The following is a 27,997-nucleotide window of genomic DNA, read 5'->3' as shown; positions in this document are numbered from 1 at the left end:
GGAGGTGATCTTAAGTAGCCGTGTCGACTCGAGCCGGCTCGGGGTGACAGTTAGCACGCTCGGCCCCTGTCCTGGCACCAGAGGATTTTGGGGATGTATACTGAAAGTAATGACAACTAGCCCCAACCAGCAGCATTCAAGGCTCATCATCTGTCAGTCTTAGGAAGCTTCTGGGCCATGAATGATCAACTACCTGACACAATGGTTCAGAGCGAATAAACTAGACTACGCAAAGCGTAGCTTGGTCAAGTATTGACGTTACGCATGGTTGTAGATTGCAAACCGTCTTGCTAAATCAAAGAGTTTTAGAAGCTAAGTTCTTTGGCTAAATGGAGAGAGGGAGCATTGGACAAGTGGGCCACCTGTGCAGAATCCAGGCTTGTGGCAGAGACATTTGGTGTCAGCGAGACAACCGTTCACTGCTGCATATACGCGGTGTGCAGGGCCATACCATTCAAGCTGTTGAACCGATTCGTCAATACACACCTTGTGCCACGAGTGTACGGCGCATCCGATGGATACCGGGACTATAGTCATGTGACTTACATGTTCGCTACGTCACAACTTATTCGGCAAAGCTGTTGCCATCTCCCATTTTGCGCCTGAACTCTCTGAATGCAAAAACCACCTCCAGCGAGCGTCAACACTTTTTTTCCCCAAATTTTGTCATTTCCATCAACATTTTCTAGGACACCTGGAGCGTCTTACAATAATGCAAATAACTGCCCACACACACACACACACACCCTCTTCTACTACAAGCTGCGACCTGTTAGCAGACATGCATGCCTGGAATTCCCCCTGCAGCCCACCTGGACTGACAGCTGCCACAGCCAATCAGATGGCAGCTCTAATGATGTAATGGACCCCCCCCCCCTTCCTCGGGGCTGCTGTTTAACTCTGAGATTAGTGGGAGAATTAAGGAGAACCCTAGGGGAGGTTGGGAAAGCATGAAGTGATGAAGATGGAATCTGACTCGGTTTGCTCCTAACAACCAGAATAACATCTGGAGGCACACATGTGCATGTATGCATTGTATAGGTAAATACATAGGCGTAGATTTCGGGCGGGTCCCCCCCAATATTTAGAAGAGATAGATTTGTCCACCCTCATAAGACAACCCCACTCCCCAAAACAGGGAAAAATAACCTTTCAGGGGGCTCAAAACATACTGGAGAAACAAGAATTGTGTCTACTTTGCAATACTTTTTCGTTTATGTTGATTTTTTGTAAAAATTTGGAGCTTCTGGCTTTAGCAAGGCCTCGTTCTCTGACAGATTTGTTGTTGAGATGTACATGAGTCCAACAAAACATCCCAAAAAATGTGTTTTGAATATGCAAACAGTTTTGAACTATACAGGAGAGTAATAATTCCCTTTACATAAAGACATTTGCACCACAGATTGTTGCATAAAAATCCACCAAAATGCAGGAAATGAAGTGATTGACGCTCAAAATGTTCTGGGGTCCCATGTGTGTCCCAGCCAATGTTGAAACGAGCCCTATGCCCCTGGGCGAACATATGTATATTTATGTATATAATATATGTTCCTACTCACAGGCGAAGTACTGCCAGGGCTGGTAGGTCTGCCCAAAGTCCACGGATCTCTCCAGAACCCAGAGGTCCGGACGGGGAGAGTTTGCAAACTTGATCAGCACGTAGGCCACGTGGAAGACCTGCGGAGACACAGAGATGAAGACACTGGCATTATTCACATATTCAAACACAGTTCACATTGTTTGGGTCAGCTCTGAACATGTCTGAAGATGAAATAAACAACAACGCTGACATACCCATCAACGGCACAAATACATTCATATTTATACAACGCTGGTCTTGATTACTCTCCTCGAGGTCTATCACTGGACACATCCAGACCACAGATGTCTGGCAGCAACAGGTCCCACTCCTGACAACCTATTCTTTGGGCTTATAGGGGGACACAGCACCCACGGGAGCTGCACTATTGCCCCATCATGTCGTGTTGCAGTACAGTTCGGGCCGACCCGTCACTGCGATCTCGCTCAATACTGGACCAATTTCAAATTTCAAAGATTTTCGGTCACATACTGACAAAAATGCATGGGGAAATGGGGTCCAGGTTGAAAAGAAAGAAAAAGGACCCTTTAAAGAAGACAATTGTGGTGAAAAAGGAAAAGAGAGCTACCAGACTGGGAAACGTCGCCCCGTCTAAACCAACTACGGCGTGCTGGATCTGTGACGTCGTGTCACATGACAGGTGATTATCAAAAGGCTGATTCCTGTCAGTAATGAACACCAGATGCTCCCCAGCCTCCTCTCTTTTACCTTGTCATTCCTCATTCATTTCCTGAAAGGACCTGGAGCTGGTTAGCCGGCGATGATGCTCTCATGGGGGGGGGGGGGAGACAAGTTCAGCTGTTCCACTGTTAGGTCTGTCGGACCTTAGAACCTCCCCCCGGTGGAAACAGAACACACTGGAACAACACCATGACGCACATCATGATATTATAAGTAATCACCAGCACCTCCGTTTTTACACCTCCTCTGTGTGTGTGTGTGTGTGTGTGTGTGTGTGTGTGTGTGTGTGTGTGTGTGTGTGTGTGTGTGTGTGTGTGTGTGTGTGTGTGTGTGTGTGTGTGTGTGTGTGTGTGTCTGTGTGTGTGTGTGTGTGTGTGTGTGTGTGTGGCTGACCCAATCAACACTCACTGTAAACTAGGGGGTGGAAATCACCAGCGGCCCCCACGATACTTATGCCATATTATTATACGATATCATTGCGATATTATCGCGAAAGGACACTATGTCAACATCTGTTTTACCTAAAAAGATACATTTCATCTCACTTCAATTTTGTTGCTGCAAAATGGGATTGTCAAGCAGACAAACTGACCAACACATAATAATAATAATAGATCCATACTTGGCGTCTGTGTATCCATACAGTATTGCCATGGAATATATCACAATACTATGCTGTATGGATTTTCCCCCCCCTACCCCTACTGTAAACCCGATCCCCGGTCTCCTGGGTGAAAGTCCTGTGTTGTTTGACCCATCCACCCCCCCGACCAACCTACCTATGCAGATTTTCTCCCTTTCATACTACTCTCTACGGCGTCAATTGACACGTAATCACAAGGTAATGTAAGTCAATGGAGGTCAAACGGCGTTGATTTACACGCTCAAAAACAACTATGCGTCTTGATAACACGCCAATAATGGCATACGGATTGGCGTGTCATACATACGCCACTTCATGACATCAGTCTGGCAGATGAGTGACTTGTTGGACATGACAGCAGGACATTTGACCCAAAGGGAGGAAGCAGAGAGACGAGAGACAGCTCTTACATCACCAGGGATTTGTTCAAAAAAATTAGCTTTTTGGGGAGGCATCTTTCACCTTTGGATTTGATAGTTGACAGCTGTAAAGAGAGGAAGGGGAGGGGGCGGGGGGTTGACATGCAACAAATGTCCCTGTCTAGAACTGACACTGACGGACACACACACACACACACACACACACACACACACACACACACACACAAATCACCTGTAATCTCCACACTTCCTTCTTGTAACAGACAGCTCTGTCAGAGGTGATGACAACACACAAAACGCACGCACGCACGCCAATGCACGCACACACACACACACGCACACACACACGCACGCACACACACACACACACACACACACACACACACACACACACACACACACACACACACACACACACACAAATCACCTGTAATCTCCACACTTCCTTCTTGTAACAGACAGCTCTGTCAGAGGTGATGACAACACACAAAACGTCAACGCATGCACACGCACGCACGCACGCACGCACACACAAAGACCTGCAAAAACTAGCACTACTCCATCACTGGGGAATGCCATGAAGTGTGCGTTTCAGACTGATGACAGAGAAGAAGGATGGAGGGAGGGATGAGGAGGAGGGGGAGGGGGGGGGCATGTCATCTTTTCCCTGTTGACAGAAGAGAAGTTTTTTCCATCCATCTCCATCCATCCAACCATTCACAACTTTGTTACTGCAAAGTTCAGGGGATCAACTGTCACAATTATTCACTCGGCTCACTTCTTTTGTACGTACACAGTAGAAAGAAAGTATCCATAAAAACCCTTAAACATGTATATCACTCCTCTAAACTATATAAACTCAAAACTCTCTATAAACAGACTTTTATATCCACTTTGGTATAGAAGATTGGCCTGTAAAAGGAGGTGATTTCTTCTTCAGACACAAATAAAGGCTTAACCAAAGGCACTGTGTGTATATAAGCATGTGTGTGTGTGTGTGTGTGTGTGTGTGTGTGTGTGTGTGTGTGTGTGTGTGTGTCTGAAGGAGATCTAAAGGACTGGAAACAGAAAGCGAGGCCCCTACATGCCCCTCGGGGCCAACGAAGACAAACCCAGAAGCAAGCAAGAGCGACCCCAAGTTCACAGCACATGACTTTGTTTCTAACGGAAAACACACGCGACCTAACACGCAGAGCAATCAGGGGATCTGCTCTGAAACACGCACACGCACACACGCGCACACACACACACACACACACACACACGCGCAACATGCACACACGCGCACGCACACGCACACACACACGCACACGCACACACGCTGGCCCTGCTATTCTTTTAAAGAGATCGACGCAGAGAGAGAGAGAGATACCGTTTAAATGCAGATGAATGCAGACATATACCGTGTGCATATGTCCGAGGAATGCAGGTGTGTGTGTGTGTGTGTGTGTGTGTGTGTGTGTGTGTGTGTGTGTGTGTGTGTGTGTGTGTGTCTGGCCCCTGGCTGGTTTAATAATTGTACACATTCCTCGGTGGCACCACATTCCCAGTGCCCCAGGTAACCATGGAGATAAGACAGGAGGCACAATAAAAAAAAAAGGAAAGCAGGAAGGGAAGGGAAGGATGGAGGGATGAGGGAGGGAGGAAGGTCGCTTCAACATGTACCCACCCAGCAGAGAGAGAGAGAGAGAGAGAGAGAGATCCAACACAGACTTGAAATGTCACCTGTTGAGACCCTTTATAGAGAAAAAATGCTGTGGCTGAATCCACACACAGTACGCAACTCTGTGTACATATGTATTAGATATTATAGGAATTTCATATTTCATTCATCGTGTAAATTGTGCATGTCAAATTTGTCAAAAAGCCAAATAATATACATAATATACAGTACGCATAACATACCTACTGCTAAAAGATGAATTCCCCGTAAAACGAAGCACACTGCTGAATGACTCTCTGATTTCCTATTACACTCAAACGCATCACTTCCGTCACATGAATATCCAGTTAAATTGAAGTCTTCGGTATTCAAATGTGCCTTTGGGACTTCAAAGATCTAACAGCTGAGGAAGCCCACATCTGGATCGCCATCGGAATAATCCAATCAACTGCTCTCTGCGGGGCGGCTGCAAGTCACGAGCACGAAAAACCCAAAGCATAAAGTAATGTGATTACTGAAATAAATCTGATAAATCAATCGTAACTCAGTGGAGGGCGAAAAAAAAACACCTGAGGGGCGGGATGGATGACAGGAGAAAACAGATGCAGGGGTTGAAATGAGGTCCCAGACTGAAAGAGTCGGAGAGGAAATGAGCGTGTGTGTGTGTGTGTGTGTGTGTGTGTGTGTGTGTGTGTGTGTGTGTGTGTGTGATATCAGAGTATCAGTGTGTGACGGACAGACAGACAAAGAAAAGAAGCTGACAAATGTTCCCGCCAGAAAACCTCAGCAGAAAAAAACACAGAGATGTCAATAATGACATCACCGACAACACTGTGTGTGTGTGTGTGTGTGTGTGTGTGTGTGTGTGTGTGTGTGTGTGTGTGATATCAGAGTATCAGTGTGTGACGGACAGACAGACAAAGAAAAGAAGCTGACAAATGTTCCCGTCAGAAAACCACAGCAGAAAAAACACAGAGATGTCAATAATGACATCACCGACAACACTGTGTGTGTGTGTGTGTGTGTGTGTGTGTGTGTGTGTGTGTGTGTGTGTGTGTGCGTGCGTGTGCGTGTGTGTGTGTGTTTGCCTAGACTGATGAAAAATATTCCTTAATCGAGAAGCTAAAACCAGCATATATTTAGTATTTTAAGCTGCTAGATGGATTGAAAGAAATAGCTTATTATAAGAAATGCCAAACCCATTCTCAGTCAGTCAACTCACTGATTAATTAATACTTATTTTCATCACTATGAATGGAATCTTAATTGGGCTGGAATCACTCTACACTGTGCCTTCAGAGAAAATGCTCTTCAATCAGAGCACACACACACTGCCGCGGACGGTGTTCTGACATCACACAGTACCAACAGATGTTCGGACCTTCGGGGGGTGTGTGTGTGTGTGTGGAAACACAAGTGAGTTTTTTCCTAACAGTAAGCCTGGCGGAAGGGCAGATTATTCTGGCCTCTTGTGGGTGTCAAGAGAGAGAATGAGAGACAGAGAGTGTGTGAGTGTGTGTGTGTGTGTGTGTGTGTGTGTGTGTGTGTGTGTGTGTGTGTGTGTGTGTGTGTGTGTGTGAGTAAGGTTGATAAGAGACAGGACTAAGGAAATGAAGTAAAGCAGCAAAGGAGAGACAGAGCTACAGCTGCATCTGTCAATATATGGAAGAGATTTAAAGGACCATTCCGTGTTTCTGCTTGTTTCTTGCATCCCTTCACTCCTTTGTTAAGAAAAGAATATTTTTATAGATGTATAAAGCATGACAATACATATCCCACAGGTCATGTAGTATATATATATATATAGGTGTCAAGCCTGCTAAAAGGAATGGATGAATTGATTGCTTTTCAATTGACATTCTTTTAGTCAATCGTTTCAGTCGTTTGGTAAGCCAAAACATTTCACGGTGTCCACCTTCTTAAATGTAAGGAATTTCTGCTTCTTTCTGTTTTATATGAATCTGCATTACATCTACAGTCGAAGATGCTTCATACGTTAGGAGGGTGTAAAAACCTGCCGACACCGTTCTCGTGGAACGTTCACACATCCATTCATTCCACGGACTCTTCTTATTATCTGTCAGTCAGTCAGTGTGCAATCTGCAGACAGATGCACTGGTGCCAGACTGAGGAGCAGCTGCTGTGATCTCTCACACACACACACACACACACACACACACACACACACACACACACACACACATACACACACACCAGTAGAAGAAGTGATAAGTTGATTAACTTCTTGCACAGTGTATCAGTGTGGAGAGACAGCAACTGCTCTGTGTGTGTGTGTGTGTGTGTGTGTGTGTGTGTGTGTGTGTGTGTGTGTGTGTGTGAGAGCGAAGGTCATTCCTCACATTCCAAGTCAATCTCAGTGTCTCTCCTGTACCTCCCTTTTCCTTTCCTAATCCTCCCTAAACATGTGTACAGTATTCATATATACCTCCCTCTCCCTCTCCCTCTCCCTCTCTCCCCCTCTCTCTCTCTTTCTTTCTTTCATTTGTTCCAGCACACTCTACAGCTGTACAGAATGTCATCGTTTAACATCCAAGCTTTCCTGATGAAGTTTTAATGGCTGTAGTCATTTATGACAATCCTACGCAGCCACCACAGGAATCTAAATCTACAAACTGTGCAGAAATATCGGGTTTAAACTAAATGGATAGTTATGACCAAATAAAAACAAAATGAAGCTGTGCAGCATTTAAATGTTGATATACATAGAATTTGGATGTCTACTTGGTAGAGCCTTTGCTTTTGAATGTTTGCATGGAGGAATATCACATTGGAGGAGGAAATGTATTGCAGTTTGTAGCTCAGGAGTGTCTACACTGTCCCTTTATCCCTCTCTCTCCAGGGGTTCGGGAATGTCCATCCACTCCTCCTTCCAGAATCCCAGGATAGAATTCCTGACAAAGATTCCTGAGGGAAGACTCTCGCAGCGCCTCTTAGATTTCAGTGAGAACATTTTCTGACAGTTTCAGGTTTCGCAGTTTAAACCAAGACGCCTCTTTAAACGTGTCTTGTTAAAGTCTAAGGGCTGAAAACGATACCGTGTCTATCAAAGCAGAGGCTTTGACTTGTTCACTGGGGACTGATTTATCCTCCAACAAAAGTGAGAGGCTCACAGAGCTTGGCGGGAAAGAGCTAAGGGTTCAGAACTGTACGCTCGAAAAGGACCAGGTCGTACAAAAGTGTCATCTGAAAGTTTGTCATCATCTGAAAGCCACTCAAAAGACGGGGTGAAACGCCTGCTGGCGTACAAAATGGCAAAATGTGATGAACTCTACAAATGGATATATAATAAGTTGGATTTGAGTTTTGGGTTTTGCCAATAATTGGAATATAAAGTTCAAAACCATCCGCGGTGTTCACAAACACCTCGTCAGGATACACCACTGTTCAATTTTCCTTCTTCAACGCTCCATAAAAGCAGACATTTGACCCCGTTTGAAGTCGGGCTCATCTATCTATTACTATATTTATTATCTCCACCCAGGAGTCGCGGGCCTGACAGATAATTGTACAAATATATACTTCAAAAAGGGGGTGTTTGGTGTTTTAAGCACCCAACGTCGTCTTCCAGGCAGCGCTGCCTGGAAGGCACTAGGATTAGGCAATGGTTAGGGTTAGGGTTAGGGTTAGGTGCCTTGAAGTCGACGGTCGCAACGCTGCCTTGAAGTCGACGTTTTTGGCTTAAAACACCATAGAGCCAAAAAGGGACAGTTCACCCCAAAATCAAAAATCCATATTTGTCCTCCTACCTGTAGTATTCATCAATCCAGTATTTAGTATGTCCAGTGTTGAAGATATCGGCTGTAGAGATGTCTGCCTTCTCTCCATTATGATGGAACTAGATGCACCTCGGCAATGACCCTTTATTTGAAGGGCTGTGCATAAGACTGACATGACACCGTCATAACTATGAGACGACACCTGTCATGAACATGAAGGAGTCTTTATGAATGTCCATAACTGTTGTCATTAAGTGGCATTCGGTAAATTATGACACTTTTATTGCAAAGTTAGCATTTTCAAATTGTGGCTGTTATGACAACTTGTCATTAATGACAACAATGTCTTTGTTATGAAAACTTGGCTGTAATACCTAGTCATAGATATGTCATGGCAGACCTAATTATCAAACTTTAAGAAACTATTTAGCTAGTCATTAAGAGGTTGTCATGAATAACATCCATGACCTCAAGTGAAGTGGAACCATTTGGACTTGTCATTAAGATGTCATAAAAGTTATAAGAGCAGTTTGGCGACAGTGAATTTAGCTTTAGGGTAGCTGCCATTAGCTAGTTAGCTCGATTAGCTGTTCGGCTGTCCAATTAGCTGATTCAGCCCCGGGGTGCAAAGAGCCAAACCCGTAAAGTGTATTTCCTGTCGTAACAGGCAACTCACACCAAACAATCTAGATTGATAAGTAGCCCTACAGGTAAGAGGAACAATATATAGTATATAGCTTTGTTTTGGGGGAGAACTGTCACCTTTAAAAGACCCAAAAGCCTGATCTGAGGTGGGGTTTAGTTAGCCCCAAGCTAAGGGTAGGGACATCTCCCATTTAAAGCTGCAAATGTCAAATCTAGCCCAGGGCTAATTGACCTGTAAAGCCTCCTGTAAGTTCCCTAAATGATCTGCTGCTGTGATTTTAAACTGTGAGAGATATAATCAGGACACTTCAATCCATTGCTTTAAAGCCCAATCTTGGCAGCTTATTAGCAGTCACTGAGTTTAGCAATCGTCTTCTTTTCCCAGATATGTAACCCTGGAACTACACATTATCTACACGCCTGTAAATGAAAGGTAGAGAAACCCTGACCAACACTTATAGAGAACTGTACCTAATAACAGCCTGCATGTTCCCAATAACCACCTTCATATTCCAACTACACACTTGTCCAGGTGGCATTTGGCTGCCCCGAGGCTACAGATGTACAGAGACAACGTGCACACCTTTACCACCTATACATTCATGCAGCCGGCCCATACATGCTCAGCCGGTGCTCTCAGTGTTTCTAAAATACTTCTCAGAAATGTTCAGATTACAGACACTCTGTCTTCAGTCCCTCCCCTTCCTGCGGTCCCCATGGGACCTTCTTTTGGAAAAAAAATATGTACAGTAGTGAACGGGGAGAGACAAATCATAAAGTCATTAGTCAAATTCATCGTATTTCATGCACCCCCCTTTTAGCTCCGCCCCTGTATATTGCAAAGTGACACTGGCACAACATGAGCTGCTGCATAATACACAGAATTACAGACCAATCAACAATATCTACTGGGCATCCACATGTCTACCCTTGGACCACTAGACCATCCTGGGAATTACAGCTTTGTAGGGAACGCGGCGCTAGAGAGGAGGAAGTCTATGAATAGGAAGAGAAAAGAAAAGCAGACGTGGAGGAAGATGGGAGGAGAAGGACGAGGAGAGAGATAAAAGATAAGAGAGATGGACTGCCGTCATGGAAACACTCACAGAGGCTTCTTCTCAGAAAAGACTGGCCGGGAGGAAGGGGGGGAGAGAGAAAGGGAGACGTATTACTGCCAATAAAAGTTTACTTTGATGCATTTTCTTCGTATCTGTAGTGTTCATTTATTGGAAAGTGCTTTGGCACACAGAGATCAAAACATGAAGATTTAAGAGTCAGTCTGTGTGTGTGTGCGTGTGTGCGCGTGTGTGTGTGTATGCGTGTGTGTGCGTGTGTGTGTGTGTGTGTGTGTGTGTGTGTGCGTGCGTGCATGTGTGTGTGTGTGTGTGTGTGTTGGTATGCGTGCGTGCGTGCATGTGTGTGTGTATGTGTGTTGGTGTGCGTGCGTGCGTGTGTGCGTGTGTGCATGTGTGTGTGTGTGTGTGTGTGTGTGTGTGTGTGTGCATGTGTGTGTGTGTGTGTGTGTGTGTGTGTGTGTGTGTGCGTGCGTGCGTGTGTGTGTGTGTGTGTGTGTGTGTGCATGTGCGTGCGCGTGTGTGTTGGTGTGTGTGTGTGCGTGCATGTGTGTGTGCGTGCGTGCGTGCGTGTGTGTCCTGTACTTCTATCTTAGACCTTGAGAGTGAGGACATTTTTGAAAAGTGAGGACATTTTGTCCGGCTCCTTGCCTCCGAGACAACCTCCTTGTCTGCCTAAACATACTTCCCCAGAAAAAGCTGATTGTGAGCCTTCGCATGGCTGTTTGAGGGTTGTTTAAGACTTGCATTCAGACGCTAAATCATTTCTTCTCGTTGAGTTGAAAACAATGAACGTGAGTGCAGATGATTATTGCATCACTCTGCCCAGTTTGGTCAAATCTCAATCAGCGGTGGTTGAGATAGTCCACCCTACACACAGACGATGCAACACATCATTTTGGGTTATTCTGAAACACTTTGGAAAGATGCATCATTCACTCGCACTTCATAAAAATCTCATAAGTCATAACCAACAAACTTCCGGAGACACACGTGTTCCAAATTTGAGGGCATTGAATCTCTTTAAGTAATAAGATAACTGACAAAGTGCCAAAGCTTCCCAACTCCCTCACATGTTGTAGATGGAGAGACTGAAATCCACCTGGCATTAGTTGCTAAAAAAATAATGTGTTCAAACTTAAAGAGGAGAGCAGAGGAACTGTTGGATATAGAACAAAAAGTGGACTTAGGGAAATGATGAAACAGATCCAAAGGAGGAGGCCAGAAGGCGAAGGAAGGGAGGCTTCCTCTCCTGTCACCTTGACCTTCTCCACGTTCCTGATCCACTCCTCCTTTCATGGGTTCCCTCCGTCCCTGATTATAACAGACAGCTGGGGCAAATTCCATAATTAGTGGAGAAAGGGAGGAGGAGGAGGAGTGATAAGGGGCGAAAGGGGGGAGTACGGGTTATCCTAATGAAGAGAGAAATGGAGGAGGAGGAGAGGAAGGGGATTTTGTAGAAACTCTTCAAAGTACACCTCATCAGAGTCATCTGTCATCCGACATTTCTAAAAACGTATTCTTTTCTAAGAAGAACGCACGTCACGTGGCGGTACCACATGAACGCATTTCCCTCACCACTGAGAAAAATCATGTCTTGCGGGACACAGCAGACGAGGTAGACTGGTCCGATGCATCCCCCATTCAGTACAACATATGGGTATCTTTGGCGTGCCGCAGATTTTGCTTTTGGTTGCGTACTGACTGCTACATTTCGGCCAGATCATCAGTCATCAGTCAGTACGCACTGCTACAAAAAGTAGAAAGTTTGAATACAGCCAGCGTTGTGTTCAAGGCCAATGCTAAGGCCGTGTAAGCAGCAGAGACGCAGGTGTAACTGGTAAGTAGCATACGAATGGCTCTGGTCCATTTAAGGGTCCCAGGAAGCCACGCGCCACTCAGCCAGCGTGCACAGTGCAAAGGGTCCTGGAACTGGCCAAACTAAATGGTATGCAACCGTTGTTAATGTTATTAAGCGAGACATACGGTGTCCATCATGCAGACAGACAGAAATGTTCTCTACCACGCCAAATATTCCCAGTACGTGTTCCAGGGTAAGGCTGGATGTTAATGGGGACTGGGAGTGCTGAGGCTGCCCAGCTGTTGGGCTCTAATGGAGCCAGTCCCAGCTGCTGCAGCTCTCGGCTTGTTTCCCTAAGTAGCTAATAAACACCTCTCTCTCTCTCTCTCTCTCTCTCTCTCTCTCTCCTGTCTGTCTTTCTGTACAGCGGGGTGATCACCGGGTGTTCACAGGGTCACAAGTTCAATCCCGCCAACAGCTGAGTGTGTCCCATTAACGTCTCCAAACTCAGAGTTCGGTGCTTTTCAGAGAGATGCTTGACAAGAAACAAGTGTATAGAAATAAACTCATAACTTCTGCCTTGCTATCCCAACACGCACACACATATACACACACACACACACACACACACACACACACACACACACACACACACACATGCGTACACACACACACATCGTTTGTTTCACTATCTTTGTGGGGACCCGTCATTCACATAATGCATTCCCTAGCCCCTTACCCTAACCTTAACCATCACCACTAAATGCCTAACCTTAACCCTTACCCTCACCCTAACCAGAACCTCATTCTAACCCTAATACCTAAAACCAAGTCTTAACCCTCAAACACACCTTTAACCTTGGGGGGTCCAGCATTTTGGGCCCCACAAAGCTGTCGGGACCCCACAAGTATACTGGACTCCTGGTTTTTGGACCCCACGAATATAGTTAACAAAACAAGAACCCCCCCCCCATACACACACACACACACACACACACACACACACACACATTACCCTCTCTTTCAGGCCGTTGCCATGGTTTCTCAGTGTGATGAGGTTCATCGGTTCGTCTCTGAACTCTGACTGAGCTTAAGCCACTGTTAGCTGTTAGCTGTTAGCTGCTAGCTGAGCTGGACTCACCCAAATGCACACATTTAGCTGATGTGCTTCTTTTACTCTAACATATTCAAAGAGTATTCCTTTAAGGATTTTAGACTTGAGGGACTCAAAACGCTATATTATCTAAAGGATCAGCAGGACATTTAGATAATGCTTCTGAAATTTGTACACAGATTTTGTATTTACTACAGTCTACATCGTCTGGAGGCCTTAAAATCAGTCCAAACTATTAGAAAGCCCTGTGTGCTACCAATCCATATGTACACACACACACACACACACACACACACACACACACACACACACACACGCACGCATGCTGGCTTCCCCTCCTCTGTGTCAAACACATCGACCCCCACAACACACAAACACACCTCCGTTCCACTCCCATTCACCACTTTATGACTTAACTATGGGAAAGCACTCTCTTGTGCTTGCTGTCCTCCCCTTCTTCTCTCAGTATCGACCCATCCCTCCTCCCCCCCACACACACACACACACACACACACTCTCCACTCTCTCCCTGTTTGTACGGGGGCATTCCTACAGCTACACAACTGTAAAAGGCCAGATTCAGAACGACAACAGCACTGCATCACAACATGTTTCTCCTTCATTTTGATGAGATCACTGCATTGGTACTAGGGATGCTAGTTTTGATTTTTTCACTTCTCGGATTGCTCCGTTGCTGCCGGAAATTCCTCCGGATGTCCTTCTTTTCATCCAGATATCCGTCCCCTTCCTCTGTCTCTGTGTTGGCGTTCTAACCTCTGGTGGATTTGTGAGGACTATGGTTAACTGCTCCTCAGATCTCTGCAGGGTAAATCCAGACAGCTAGCTAGACTATCTGTCCAATCTGAGTTTTCTGTTGCACGACTAAAACTACTTTTGAACGTCCACATGTTCCACCAAAACAAGTTCTTCCTGAGACTATTTAGCAGAGGCACCGTGGCTCCGTCCGGAGCTTAGCCCCGCCCAAGATGATTGTTATTGGTTTAAAGAAATGCCAATAAACCAGAGCATGTTTTTCTCCCATCCCAGAATGCTGTGAGGACTAGTCAGACCGTCCTCCGCAGGGACATCTGGCAGAATTTCCGGCAGCACCTGAACAATCCCGGAAATGAAACATGGTCGATATAGACCAGTCACCTAAAAATACAAAGAAGGCCGCTAAACATTTCTAATGATGAACACCAGCGAACGTCCACTGGTGTTCATCGTTAGAAATGTGAAGTAAGATGAACGCTAACTCAGTGACCTATACACTTCCTCTCTTTCCTTCCCCCCCGCTCCTTTGTGCCATTCACCAGCAAAGAAACTCAAACAATCTGCCGGAGTCGACCTGCTTAAAACCAATATTTACTGTCCCATTAAGAGGGGCAAAACCCCTCTCTTTGTCTCCGCTTTCCTTCTCCTACTCACACTCTGTTGCCTCCATGCCCTGTTTCTTTACTTTTCATCATACTACGGTGTGCCTGCCTTTCTTTTTTCGGTTCACGGAAAACGCTGATAAGTGAAGCCTGGGAAAAGATAACTGAGTGGCTGCAGATACAGTTCTTTTAAGGCAAACTACATTCCTGCAACTTTTAACAAGAGAATAGGAGAGAGAAAAGCAAGAGGAACTCTTCCTTATAACACAGTGCTGGAGAGAAGTAAAATGAATGATATGGTGATGTATTGAGCTTCTTCAGGTTTCTCTTTGAGGTATTAAGCAAAGAAAAACCACTAGATCAGCTTCATTTATTTATGAGATCTTGCTAAGTTTAAGATCGCAATGTGAATTAATTCCTGACTACTAAAAAGAGTTCTTTTCCAACGTCTCCTTCCAGGCAGCGCTGCCTGGAAGACACTAGGATTAGGCAATGGTTATGGTTAGGATTATGGTTAGGGTTTAGAAAGACAGTAGCTCCCAATACGGCGGCCGCCTGTATACGAGAACGTGACTGTCTTTATAATCTATCTTTTTAATAAACTGTCTGTACACTTACAAAGTTCTCAATGCTTGTGTTAACATTTAGGGACCCTCATTATGCTACCGTTGAAGTTTGGTGATATTTGAGCCTTTTTAGTGGTAGAAAATAGTGATTAGTTTTTACTTTCCCTGTGCCCCGAATACTAGTGTTGTAAACTAAGCAGCGGTCAGCGCTAGCTTGTTTCAAGCTACAGACACGTTCGATTAGCATGAAAACATGTCCCAGAGAGCGATCGAGTGGGTACACATCTGTTATTAACCCCTAGGTTCGTTTTGCAGCGATGCCTGGAAGGCGACGTTGGGGGCTTAAAACTCCAAACACCTACTTCTGACCAAACTATGCCGTAGCCGCGTTTATTTGCTCCAAACCAGTTGATGGAAACACACCAAATTCTTCTTCATTTGAAAAGCTCATTTAAAATTGGCTTTACAATTGTATGAAAACACAGCTAATGTTTGTACAAAGTTTTATGGCAAGCCATCCAACAGCTTTTGTCGGAACCAAAGTGTTGGACCGATCAACAGGCCGACTTTGGCATCCCCTATAGTCACGCTGCTAACGATGAAGATTAACTTGCTGACTGCAGAGCACAAAAACAAGATAGAAAGCTGAACAACACTGCAGGATAAATGCACAGCCTATGTTTGGATCAGTGCCTCAAAGACAGACAAAGATGTAAGAACCCCCGCTGGTTTATTCAGTTTTGACATGGGATCCAAAATGCCTAAAAGACCCAGAATCTATTTCTCGCTAACTTGTCAAATCCAGTTCTTCAATCACACTAAATGAGCTCATTGTGCGACAGCAGGCAGACATTAGCATCGAGCTATTCTTAGTCTGGCTTGGCAGAGCAGGAAGGTCCTTCAGGGAGGACGAGCCTGGCATGGAAAGTGTTTTTCTGTCTGGGTTTTGTTTTGGGGAGGAAGCTGCACACACTCCTCACACACACTGCAGCTGGGCATCTTTAACATCAGCAATACAGGACTAACTTGATGGGTGGGTGGGTAGATAGATGGATGGATGGATGGATGGATGGATGGATTGATGGATGGGTGGGTGGGTGGGTAGGTAGGTATGTAGATGGATGGATGGATGGATGGATGGATTGATGGATGGGTGGGTGGGTGGGTAGGTAGGTATGTAGATGGATGGATGGATGGATGGGTGGATGGACAGATGGATAGATAGATAGATAGATGGGGGAATTCAAGTACCCAGCAGCTCACACATAAACACACATCTCCATACACAACACAGTTCCCAGATGTCTGGTTCTCATACTAAAGTTGCATACTTCGAAACCTAGGTAGTTCTTAGGCGTACTGCTGATTAGCCTGCAACTAACAAGATGTAACATGCAACTGTAACTATTTTTGAGCTACTGGAAGGAGGTTTTTCTTGCCTCTTTTGACACAGACAAAACTGTCACAAAATGTCTTATCAGCCCTAACGTCCCAACAACAACCCACACTGCTCCATCTTGACTCCCACCTCCAGCGGAGTAGAAGTGGATGAAGGACGATGGTCTGATATGGTTTTGCCCACTGACAATGTGTCGACAGCTCACACAGACCTTCAAAAAAGCTAAAACATCTGATGTTGTACTTGTCCATGGATTTCTTTCTTCCTCAGTGTAAGAGTTTTTGTATTGCAGAATGCGGAACTGAATACACAGAGTTTAAATAAAGGTATACTGTTTGTATGAATGCACCTCAAGTTATTGATGAACTAATCTAATCTCCTTTAATTCCCCATTGACTCTCCTTTCCTCTGTCTCCCTGTAAAAGATCTAAGCCACTTCAGCGGTATTCACAACCAACTGTTTCCTTCGTGTTTGTTCACCGCCGTCTTTCTGAATGGGCAACGGCCAAACACTCTCACTGACACAATGGTGTGATAAAGAGTCCATTGAGAAGTGTTGTGAATGCTAAGTCTTCGGGAGGGCTCAGGACCACTGCTGCATCAAAAGGAGATTGTGAGGGCGAGCAAACACCGCAAGACAATGGGACGGAGCTGAATGGACGCTCGGCCGGGAGGAGACGGCCAACGTGTCCCAACCAGATCGCAGAGTAGATGTTTCCCTACAGCACTAGAATGTCTTGTGTGAGCCGATCAACTCTGAAACTGCACCTAAAGCCATTGACACAAGATCTATTGCTATTGCTTATTAAACTGTGGATTCTTTTAGATTTTTTTGATTTTGCCTTCAGATATCAGGCTCCTCTCCCGTGGAACCAGCTCCCAGTCTGGGTTCAGGACTCTTTCCATCTGCGTGCATTCATGTCCTAGTAATGCTCGTTACTAACTTAGCTCCAGAGAGCTTATTTCCCCGGAGTCCTTATGTTTTCTCGCCTCGTAGATTTCCTTGGATTGTGGTCGCACCTGGATTGCGGTTGCAGCTGCCGCTGTTGTCCTGCTCATGCCCTGCTACGCTCTGCACTGCTACCATTTCTAGTCATACTTCTATTATCTTTATTGCTGCTAGAACTGCCACTGCGCATCATGCCAACTGCTATAATTATTTATGCTACAGTTATTTACTTAATTTAAAACTTCTCATGAATTGATATTGCGGGGAATTGTTTGGTCTTTGTAAATTAAAGTGTGGTCTAGACCTACTCTATCTGAAAGTAGTTTCATGGGGGTACGGGTTGGACCCTCTTCACCTGTACTGTCTTGCATGAAATACAAATATGCTTTGTATTGCAATGGGACTAACTGGACTAGAGCAGAAGAGAGAGCAGAAAGAATAGGTGGGTGGAAAATATGAGTGGACAAGTACAGGGGTGAGAGGAAGAAAGAGGAACTGAGGAAGGTTTCATGAGAGACGAGGTGATACAGGTGAAACAATAAGTTGTGTGTCAACGAGGTGAACAGGGCAGCGAACGGATAAGAGACACAGCGAGGAAGCAGCGTGTACGAATTTTGGCCGGTCAAAGAGTTCAAAGTAGCGGGGAGGACCAAACTTGAGAGCCTGGTAATGACCTTTGACCTGTGACGGATCACCAGGTTGGAACAGACATCGACAACTGCACCAACATGACTATCCATGGCTCATCAAATCAGATAGAGTACAACTGTTACTGTTGGAGAACTTCGGGACTACGGAGAAAGCATTATGACACACACATTTGAAGGAACATGCACGCACGCACGCACACACACACACACACACACACACACACACACACACACACAAAAACTAAACCACTGAAGGGCAGCAACAAGAGTGGGAGGCGCCCTTTTATAATCACTTCCTCTGCTTTGATAATGGCTGGCGCACACACACACACACACACACACACACACACACACACACACACACACGCACGCACGCACGCACGCACGCACGCACGCACGCACGCACACACGCACACACACACGCGCACACATTTCAATCAAAGATATTATGAATGGCTTCTTTTTCTGTCATCCCCAGCTGGAGTCCTCCTCTACTTTCGTCTCCCCTTCCTGTCCTCCTCCTCCTCCTCCTCCTCCTCCTCCTCCTCTTCTTCTTCTACAATTTTTCTCTCGTTCACTCGCTCCCACCTTTTTTTTGCTTTCCAGTCATCATACATTTGCGTATTTCCATTCTTCTTTGCAAGAGGATGGGAAATAGTGTTCAATCAGAGTACCGGGACTGAATAAGCACTGCAGAATCTCATTTCAACACAATAGTGTAATACAGGGGGAGTTATTTGAATGAAGTTTTACGCTACTAACATTGGAGACTGCTGTATTTAGGGAATTCTGGATTAGTATAATGAGGTTTTTAGGCTGGCATACTGAGAATGTTTAGGCCACTATATGTGAGCTACAGCATCTACGTTCTGGGTTACTATACATTATTGTGCAGCTAATGTATTTACACTTGAGGCAACTTTAAACTCTCTGGGCTGGGAGCGCTTGTGAGCTACGACATGTGTGGGCGTGTTTGTAGAGCTACTGAACTGGAACTGTTACCATATGGGAATTAGAGGCACCTAAAGTACACAGTTTTAGGCTATTACACGGGACATTTTTGCATGCAACCCTTCTCTTACATTTAACAGACAGCAAAGGTGCAGATGATTGACCATAATCACGTAGTGTGATTGAAAAGCTGTAGTTCATTGTCAAAGTCAAAGTCAAGTCAAAGTTTTTTGCATCGGGCAGAAGTGAAGACATGCAGTTGTTCAAAGAATAGCTGAAAGAGAAAATAATTCCACAGGAAATTGACATTCCTAAGTATGAATAAATCCTACAATGGATGGATAAACTCCAAAACAAGGCAGACATATTGTTCCATATATTTCAGCATATTGAAGTATGAAGATACTGTACATGCTGATGAATTATGTGTTAAAGGACAACGCCAGCTTGTATTTACCTTCACTAAAGTGCTCATTTTACCGCTGACAGACTCAGATTAATATTCTAAGTGTCTGACAACATTATGGAAAGGATTTCTAAAGAGGTCGACCTTTCTGTTAAAGAGTAAGATCCTTTTTTTAAACATAAAAACATCTGCGAAATTGCGTTCGCTAAACCAACCAGACTCCATGTAAATAAACAGTAATTTTAGCATCATAAAATACACTTCATTCAAAGTGGACAGAAACAAAATAAAACTATGAAAAGCTGTTTTCAGCTTTTCCAACCATCACAACTCTAGTTTTGGTTGAAATAAACACACAGTTTACAGATTTACATGTGAAAATATGTTGGCTCTATACACACTAAAAGTATTATATATAAAGACTTCAGAGCTGTTTCTGGTCAAACAGAAAGGTGTTAAAGAGGTTTTAAAGGTCTATCTCTGTAGGGATCCTTTCCATAATGTTGTCAGACACTTAGAATAATAATCTGTGTCTGTCAGCGGCAAAAACAGAACTTTTAGTGGACCAAACTGACGCTGAACATTTGCCCAGTAGGGTAACATTGTAGCCTGTTCTGTGGCTGCCGGTTACAGCGCTCACGCGTAATACTGGACCAAGTTCAAAAATTGTTGTTCCCATCAGTCACGAAGACACAAAAACATAGGAAAATAGGGCCCAGGTTGAAAAAAATGGTAGTTACACTTTAATCACATATTGAGAAATTATATTAATCTTGCTTTTGGCACGTCCCAGGCAGAAGAATGAGAAAACCTTCAGGAAACTAAAGATGCTGCGTTTATCTTCATTTATCCAAATACCAAAGCTAAAAGTGAGGGAGTGTTAACCTCCGACATCAACATACTGATGTCAGCTACAACAACACACAGAAGCAGAAAGCCAAAAACCACCTCGGAAATATCCGCCAACTATTACGGACTGGCCCCGCTCATCCGTCATCCCTCCTTTATACTTATTATTAGATGTGGCATCAACTTTATCCCTTTTGCCTCTTTCTCTCTCTTCACTCAACGCTGACTCACTCCTATTAAGGTCAGATCTGTCTCTCTCTGTCCACCTCTCTATTCTTCCCCTCTCTTTGCTCATTTTCCTGCCCAGTACACATAATGAATGACTGAAAAATGTGCACTGTGTGTCAGCGTTTGTGTGTTTGTGCGAGAGGACGCAGTTTCAGCGGCGATGTTTAACCCTGAACAGACAGGGAGTGAAAAAAAATAAAAAAAACAGGAAGATGAAGGCCGATGAGTAGATGGTGACAGAAGTGAGAGTAACGAGAGGAGGACGGGAGGAGTGGAGGGACGGATGAATGACTCCAACTGTTGAGCCTCAAAAAATGACAGCCAGGGAGCTAAAGAGGACAAAAGGATTCATATCAAGAAATAGAGAGAGGGCCGCTATTAAAAAAAAGATGTGACCAAAACATGCGGTTGACTGAGTCATTGTGGGAAGCACAGCAACAGAAAGAGAAGGAAAAGAGGAAAATTACACACAGAAATAAAGACTTAATGATGATAACATATAATCCTCTATGAGGCTCACAATGCGGTGCATTCACACTGGATAGTTACAAAATGACAGAAGGAGCGACTCATAGCTACAAACAAAAAAATACATCTTCGACCATGCCCCTTAATTGCTATTTTTGGGAACTCCAGACGAGGCAGGGTCGATTTCATTTTACGCAGAAAAAAATTCTCAATTTCAATCCATCTTTACGAGCGAGAATTTTTTCTTACAGTGATAGTCTCCAAACCCTTTTTTAAAGGAGAAATGTGGCCGGAGAGTGAGACATCACGGCGAATAGGAGATCATCTCTTGAAAAGACTCACACACTTTCAAAGAGCTGTCTGCTTGACTGGATGTTAAACAGCAGGCCACACACACACACACACACACACACACACACACACACACACACACACACAGCGTCACACCTGAAGAGTGCATAAAAAAAACAAAAAACACTGGAATTGTCGTATACGGAGCCAAACCACAGACAGTAGGCAGAGTGTTCCCATGCTCGTAAATAGCAGAAATGGCAGAGGACACACAGATTATAATCAGCGAGAGACACACACACACACACACACACACACACACACAATTAGACAGTTATGTAATAACTGTTCCAGACCTAAGGATACCATGTTAACGTTATAATCCTGCCGGGTTTAATCCGTGAAATTGTCTTTTTGTTCCACTCAGCCTTCTGAGTAAAGCAACTGCCGGTTACCAGATGATGAAATCCATCTCCTAATACCCATAAGCCCCTTGTGTTAGGCTTTGATTATTCTGCACGGCATCACAGTTTGACAGTTTCACACACGTGAAAAATAGCCGTCGGTCCTATTTCTAGCATGCACGTGTTTTTCGGGCCACACCTGAGACGTACGTGTCACGCAAGGCAGAGTGCAAGCTCTAACCGGTTAACATGAGCCCAAATAAAAAACGGACACGCCACGCAGCTGACACGCTCGCGCCACGCAGCCAGTCTGTGTCTAGCCGGCCCTTAGTGAAAATGAATTTGACACCCCAGCTTGCTCATGTTGACCTGTTCAGTCCACCGAGACGGTGCACGTAATGTTAAGCTCCACTTGACATCAAACTTAAGACATTTTTGAAGTTCAACTGCTTTGAACATGTTTTGGTGTAGACTCAGGTTTAAAAGCGTGTCAGTTATTGTGGGGATTTTCCAAATATAAGCCTCCCCCCCCCCGCAGTTCGGAGCCGGCTGGCACTTTAACAAAAGGTAACTCTGACGTTCAAACCACATCAACAGCAGGAAGCATTCAATCAGGAGCAGTTGGCACCGTGCTCGCTCTTACGCACTACGAACAATAGAGCTACCTCAACAGCGCATGTGAGTGTGTCTGTGTGTCTGTGTGTGTGTGAGTGTGTGTGTGTCTTGTCTTTGTCCTGTAGGGAAACCTGCCAACACACTAGGAAGTTAAGGGCACGTGACGGTGAGAAACATTTCAATCTCTCTGGTAGGAAACTGCCATCCAGCTCCAGTAAAGTCCATCTTTAAACTACTTAAAGGGTAACTACCGTTTTTTTTCAACCTGGACCCTATGTTCCTATGTTTTTGTGTCTTAAGTGACTGATGGGAACAACAATCTTTGACATTGGTCCAGTATTAAGAGAGATCTCTGCAGTCGGCAGTCAGAGAAACAAGCTACAATGTAAGTTAACAGGGCATATGTGCAGCTTGTATTTACCTTCACTAAAGTGCTAGTTTTGCCGCTGACAGACCCAGATTAACATTTTAAGTGTCTGACAACATTATGGAAAGGATTTCTAAGGAGGTCGACCTTTCTGTTAAAGAGGAAGATCCTTTTTTTAAACATAAAAACATCTGCGAAATTGCGTTCGCTAAACCCACCAGACTCCATGTAAATAAACAGTAATTTTAGCATCGTAAAATACACTTCATTCAAAGTGGACAGAAACAAAATAAAACTATGAAAAGCCGTTTTGGGTCGTCTTTCCACTTTTCCACAGTTTTGGTTGAAATAAACACATAGTTTACAGATTTACATGTGAAAATATGTTGGCTCTATACAAGCTAAAAGTACAGTTTTTTTAAATGGAGTCTGGTGGTTTTAGCGCTAGCGACTTCAGAGCTGTTTCTGGTTAAACGGAAAGGTCTTAAAGAGGTTTAAAAAGGTCTATCTCTGTAGGGATCCTTTCCATAATGTTGTCAGATACTTAGAATATGAATCTGAGCATGTCAGCGGAAAAAAACTTGCAAAACCTGGAGAGAGTAACTGAGATTGTAATTTAGATGATCTGAAGACTAATGCCCATGTATTCTATCAGGTAGACGTTAAAGGACGCTATACCAATGCCGTCTTCTGTCGAAGACTGTGACAAGTTGGTTGACAGGAAGAATTATTTTTTCTTTACTCAAGGTGGGAGGGTTATGGAAAAGAAATGAACTCATCTAAAGAACATGTACCCACACACACACACACACACACACATTAGGGCTGTGCGAAAGAAAGAATGACAGTTACATTCTAAAGTGCAGTTTTCTGCTGATATTTTCTTACAACTGACACAAAAAAATCTCTGAGCGTCTTTCGCGATGTGGTTTATGCACCAGTAGATATCGCCATGGCAATACAAAAAAAAAAAAGATATATGTGCAGCCTTAAATGACAGGAAACGGAACACGTTTTCTTTACTCAAGAAGGGAGGATTATGGAAAAAGGGAAGACCTCACCTGAAGAACACGCACACACACACACTCTCATACACACACACACACACACACACACACACACACACACACACACACACACATTCCCTAGTGAAGCCTATGTTGTGCTCTAATAATAGGCTGCTGAAATAGACAAACATCCCCTGTTCTGTCATCTCGTCCTCCTCCTCCTCCTCCTCCTCCTCCTCCTCCTCCTCCTCTTTCCATGCCCTCACCCTGCTTCCTCTTCTTCACCTCCGTTCTCTTCTCCACTTAAAACCTCCTTCCTGTCTTCCTTTTTTCCATGTTCTAACCCTCCTCCTCCTCCAGTCTTCCTGGGAGTTTGGTTCCACCTTGCCTTCGTATAGGATTCCTCTCTCCTTCCTGATCTATTACAGCTCTCCTTGTTTTTACACTCTGAAATGTAGCGGAGTAGAAGTAGAAAGCGGCATGAGAAGAAAAGACTCAAGTAAAGTATAAGTACCTCAACATTTGGACTGGAGTACAAGTACAGTACTGTATTCAGTTACATTCCACCTTTGGAAACATTGCATCAGAGCTTAGACATACAGGACAAAGGTGAGTTGTGTTGAACTGGGAACGACCTCATCGCATGATTTATACATCCTTCCTAGAGTTCATCAGGTAGCTGTCATCCCCCCCGCCATATCTTCCCCCTGCCGTCCTCAGGGTACGGAGATATGTAGACAGGAAAACTAATGACGTGACATGGTTTCAACTGGGGCTGCACAATCAACCCTTGTCACTCCCAACTCATACGGTTCTGAACAATACAAGACATATATGGCTATGTGGCCTGTAGAGGCCCGGCCACACCAACCCTATAATCGGCCGTCGGACAGTCTGGCGAGTTCGGTGACTCCAGTCTGTTCGGTGAGTGTCCGTGCTGTCGGCCTTCATTTTGGCCGACCTGACTTGCTGGGTCGGAGGGCGGGCAGTCGGACTAAACGACCAATCGGTGGAGTTCTAGCCCTTGAGATGCGAATCAGTGCACTTATGTTAGCGTGACGAACGGCCTCTCAAAATCTGACGAAAATCTGTCAAACTGACCTTTGTCGATCTGAAATGAAGACAGATTCAGCAACGGCAGGGTGGAGAATGACTGTAGGAGGAGAATAAGGAGCAGAGGTGAATGAGGGAGAGGATAAGGGTGAAGAGGAATGAGAGCAGGAGATAGCAGAAGAAAGACAAAAGGAATGGTAGAGGATAGAAACGGTCTATTACGGGCTGTGTGCAATCTGCAAAAGATACAGGCCTGAATGGGTGGGATGGATATAGAGAGAGTGCGTGAGAACTCCTTATTTAAAAGGCCAAGACTTGAGAAAAGGAAGAATTAAGGGCAGGAAAAGAATTGTAGAAATATGTGTCATTTTAGGTGCAGCATTCCTGGAAGTCCTGAGTTGCAGCTACACTATTTGTCTAAAATATCATTACATCTTGCCTATAGGGGTGACCCCCGGAATAGTTCAATATTCGACGCCACGATCGAATGAGCCCGATTCGACTGCCAGTCTCACAGTCCAGTCCTCGCCGCGCCGTTAAAAGCCCAGTTCAGACTAAAGATTCTGGTCCTAACTTCCGACTTCCGGGCTTTTTTGTGTGAATGGGTATCATTTGAAGAGTCTAAATAGGAATGTGGATAAGGACGCTCGCTCGCTCTCTTCCGTCCCTCTCTAGGTCCATCGGCCATATGTTGTGCTCGCGGGCGCTTGTTAACCCTTCCGGGCTGCAACTTTCCCCTGCAACGTTCTGCATCGGTTTCGTCTTGTCGCCCAAATCTCAGAGGATTTTTTGGGTGTCAGTTGAACTTTCACTTTCCCTGATACCGGTCGCACCCGTCCTGGTCGCAATCAAGTGTATTTTGGTTTTAAGTGAAACTGGTGAGGCGTGGCAATTTGTCCTGAGAGGGAAAAAGTGACATAGTTTATTCCAGAGAAAGAGAGGAGTTTGAGGTCATTTAACAAGTCCCCCCACGCCCCCACCCCTCCCCCCTGCAGGTTGAGACAGGTTAACTGGCATTCCAATCTCTCTTTCATTCAGCCAGAGGTATAGGGGGTTAGGTGTGTGTGTGTGTGTGTGTGTGTGTGTGTAAGGGCTCAGACAGCCCACCTACATTCTTTTCAGACAAAACTGCAACTTGGTAACCCCCCCCTCCTCCCTCTCCCTCAGATTTATGACTTTATTCTCAGAATTCTGACTTCAATTGAATAATTCTGACTTTACTAGAACTCAGTACCTTTTATGACCCTCACACAGCATCATAGTTTGGTTTTACTTCGCTCCGCACTCAACAGCCCGTACGAACTACCAGTATGTTGCCATGGCTACGCATCACCGACTACGGTTTACATGCACGTAATATTCCGTTTTTTATGTACAGAACACACACAACACGCACAACACACACAACACGCACAACAAACACAACACACACAACAAACACACATACAGAACATGCACAACACGCACAAAACACGCACAACACACACACAACACACACAACAAACACAACACGCACAACACGCACAACACGCACAACACGCACAACAAACACAACACACACAACACGCACAACAAACACACATACAGAACATGCACAACACGCACAAAACACGCACAACACACACACAACACACACAACAAACACAACACGCACAACACGCACAAAACACGCACAACACACACACAACACACACAACAAACACAACACGCACAACACGCACAACACGCACAACACACACACAACAAACGCACATACAGAACACACACACACGACACGCACAACACACACACATACAGAACACACAGAACACGCACAACAAACGCACAACACAAACAACAAACGCACAACACACATACAGAACATGCACAACACCCAACAAACGCACATACAGAACACACACAACACGCACAACACACACAACATGCACAACAAACACACATACAGAACATGCACAACACGCACAAAACACGCACAACACACACACAACAAACGCACATACAGAACACACACAACACGCACAACACGCACAACAAACACAACACGCACAACAAACACAACACGCACAACACGCACAACAAACGCACATACAGAACACACACAACACGCACAACAAACACAACACGCACAACACGCACAACAAACACACATACAGAACACACACAACACGCACAACAAACACAACACGCACAACACACACAACACACACAACATGCACAACAAACACACATACAGAACATGCACAAAACATGCACAACACACACACAACAAACGCACATACAGAACACACACGACACGCACAACACACACACATACAGAACACGCACAACAAACGCACAACACAAACAACAAACGCACAACACACACAACACACATACAGAACATGCACAACACCCAACAAACACACATACAGAACACACACAACACATAATATAATTTGAAAAGGCTAAATTCCAAAAAAAGGCCTTATTCCAAACAGAATATACATGTAAACATCCTCAGTGTCAAACCCCCCCCCCTCCCTCCAATGCAAACATGATTTTAAAAACCTTTTATTCATTCTTTTATTACTTCCACAGAACAGGCTTTCAAAAGCTTTAACAATCTTCACACACACACACACACACACACACACACACACACACACACACACACACACACACAGTGGCAGCTCCCTGCTTCTCTATTGAGTCTTTTAACTCAGAGAGAAGAGGAACGAAAGTAGCGAGAGAGAGGAGAAAAGGGACGATAGGTGGAAGAGAGAAGGGAAACTGAATGACAGAAAACACTCCTGTCACGGACACAAGTGCACACACACACACACACACACACACACACACACACACACACACACACACAGGGAATGCCTCAGTGCTGATGAATGAGGAGGGCACTCGAGCAGGAGAGCCTGGCACAAAAGAGTCACATTCAGAAACGTAACGGTTGTTCAAGAGCAACGTTCAGGAACACACAAAGGTTGACTTCGGCTTTTTTTGTACTGTGTGTGTGTGTGTGTGTGTGTGTGTGTGTGTGTGTGTGTGTGTGTGTGTGTCCCTGTGAGTGTGTGTCATTCCGATGGATTC

The 27,997-nt window shown here is 44.7% G+C and overlaps 1 protein-coding gene across 1 annotated transcript in view; it reads right to left on the bottom strand.

Annotated features, from left to right (window-relative positions):
* Nucleotides 1–27,997, bottom strand: part of lama5 (laminin, alpha 5) — a 119,327-nt gene that overhangs the window by 83,136 nt on the left and 8,194 nt on the right. Inside the window, exon 3 of the mRNA XM_078255965.1 lies at nucleotides 1,560–1,677. Within this exon, the coding sequence (XP_078112091.1) occupies nucleotides 1,560–1,677 (118 nt within the window). The remainder of the gene's footprint in view (nucleotides 1–1,559; nucleotides 1,678–27,997) is intronic.

Source organism: Sander vitreus, chromosome 7 (assembly GCF_031162955.1).
Source record: "Sander vitreus isolate 19-12246 chromosome 7, sanVit1, whole genome shotgun sequence".
Classification (NCBI taxonomy): domain Eukaryota; kingdom Metazoa; phylum Chordata; class Actinopteri; order Perciformes; family Percidae; genus Sander; species Sander vitreus.
Note: the sequence above shows the minus strand (reverse complement) of the source record. Positions and strands in the feature narration are given on the sequence as shown.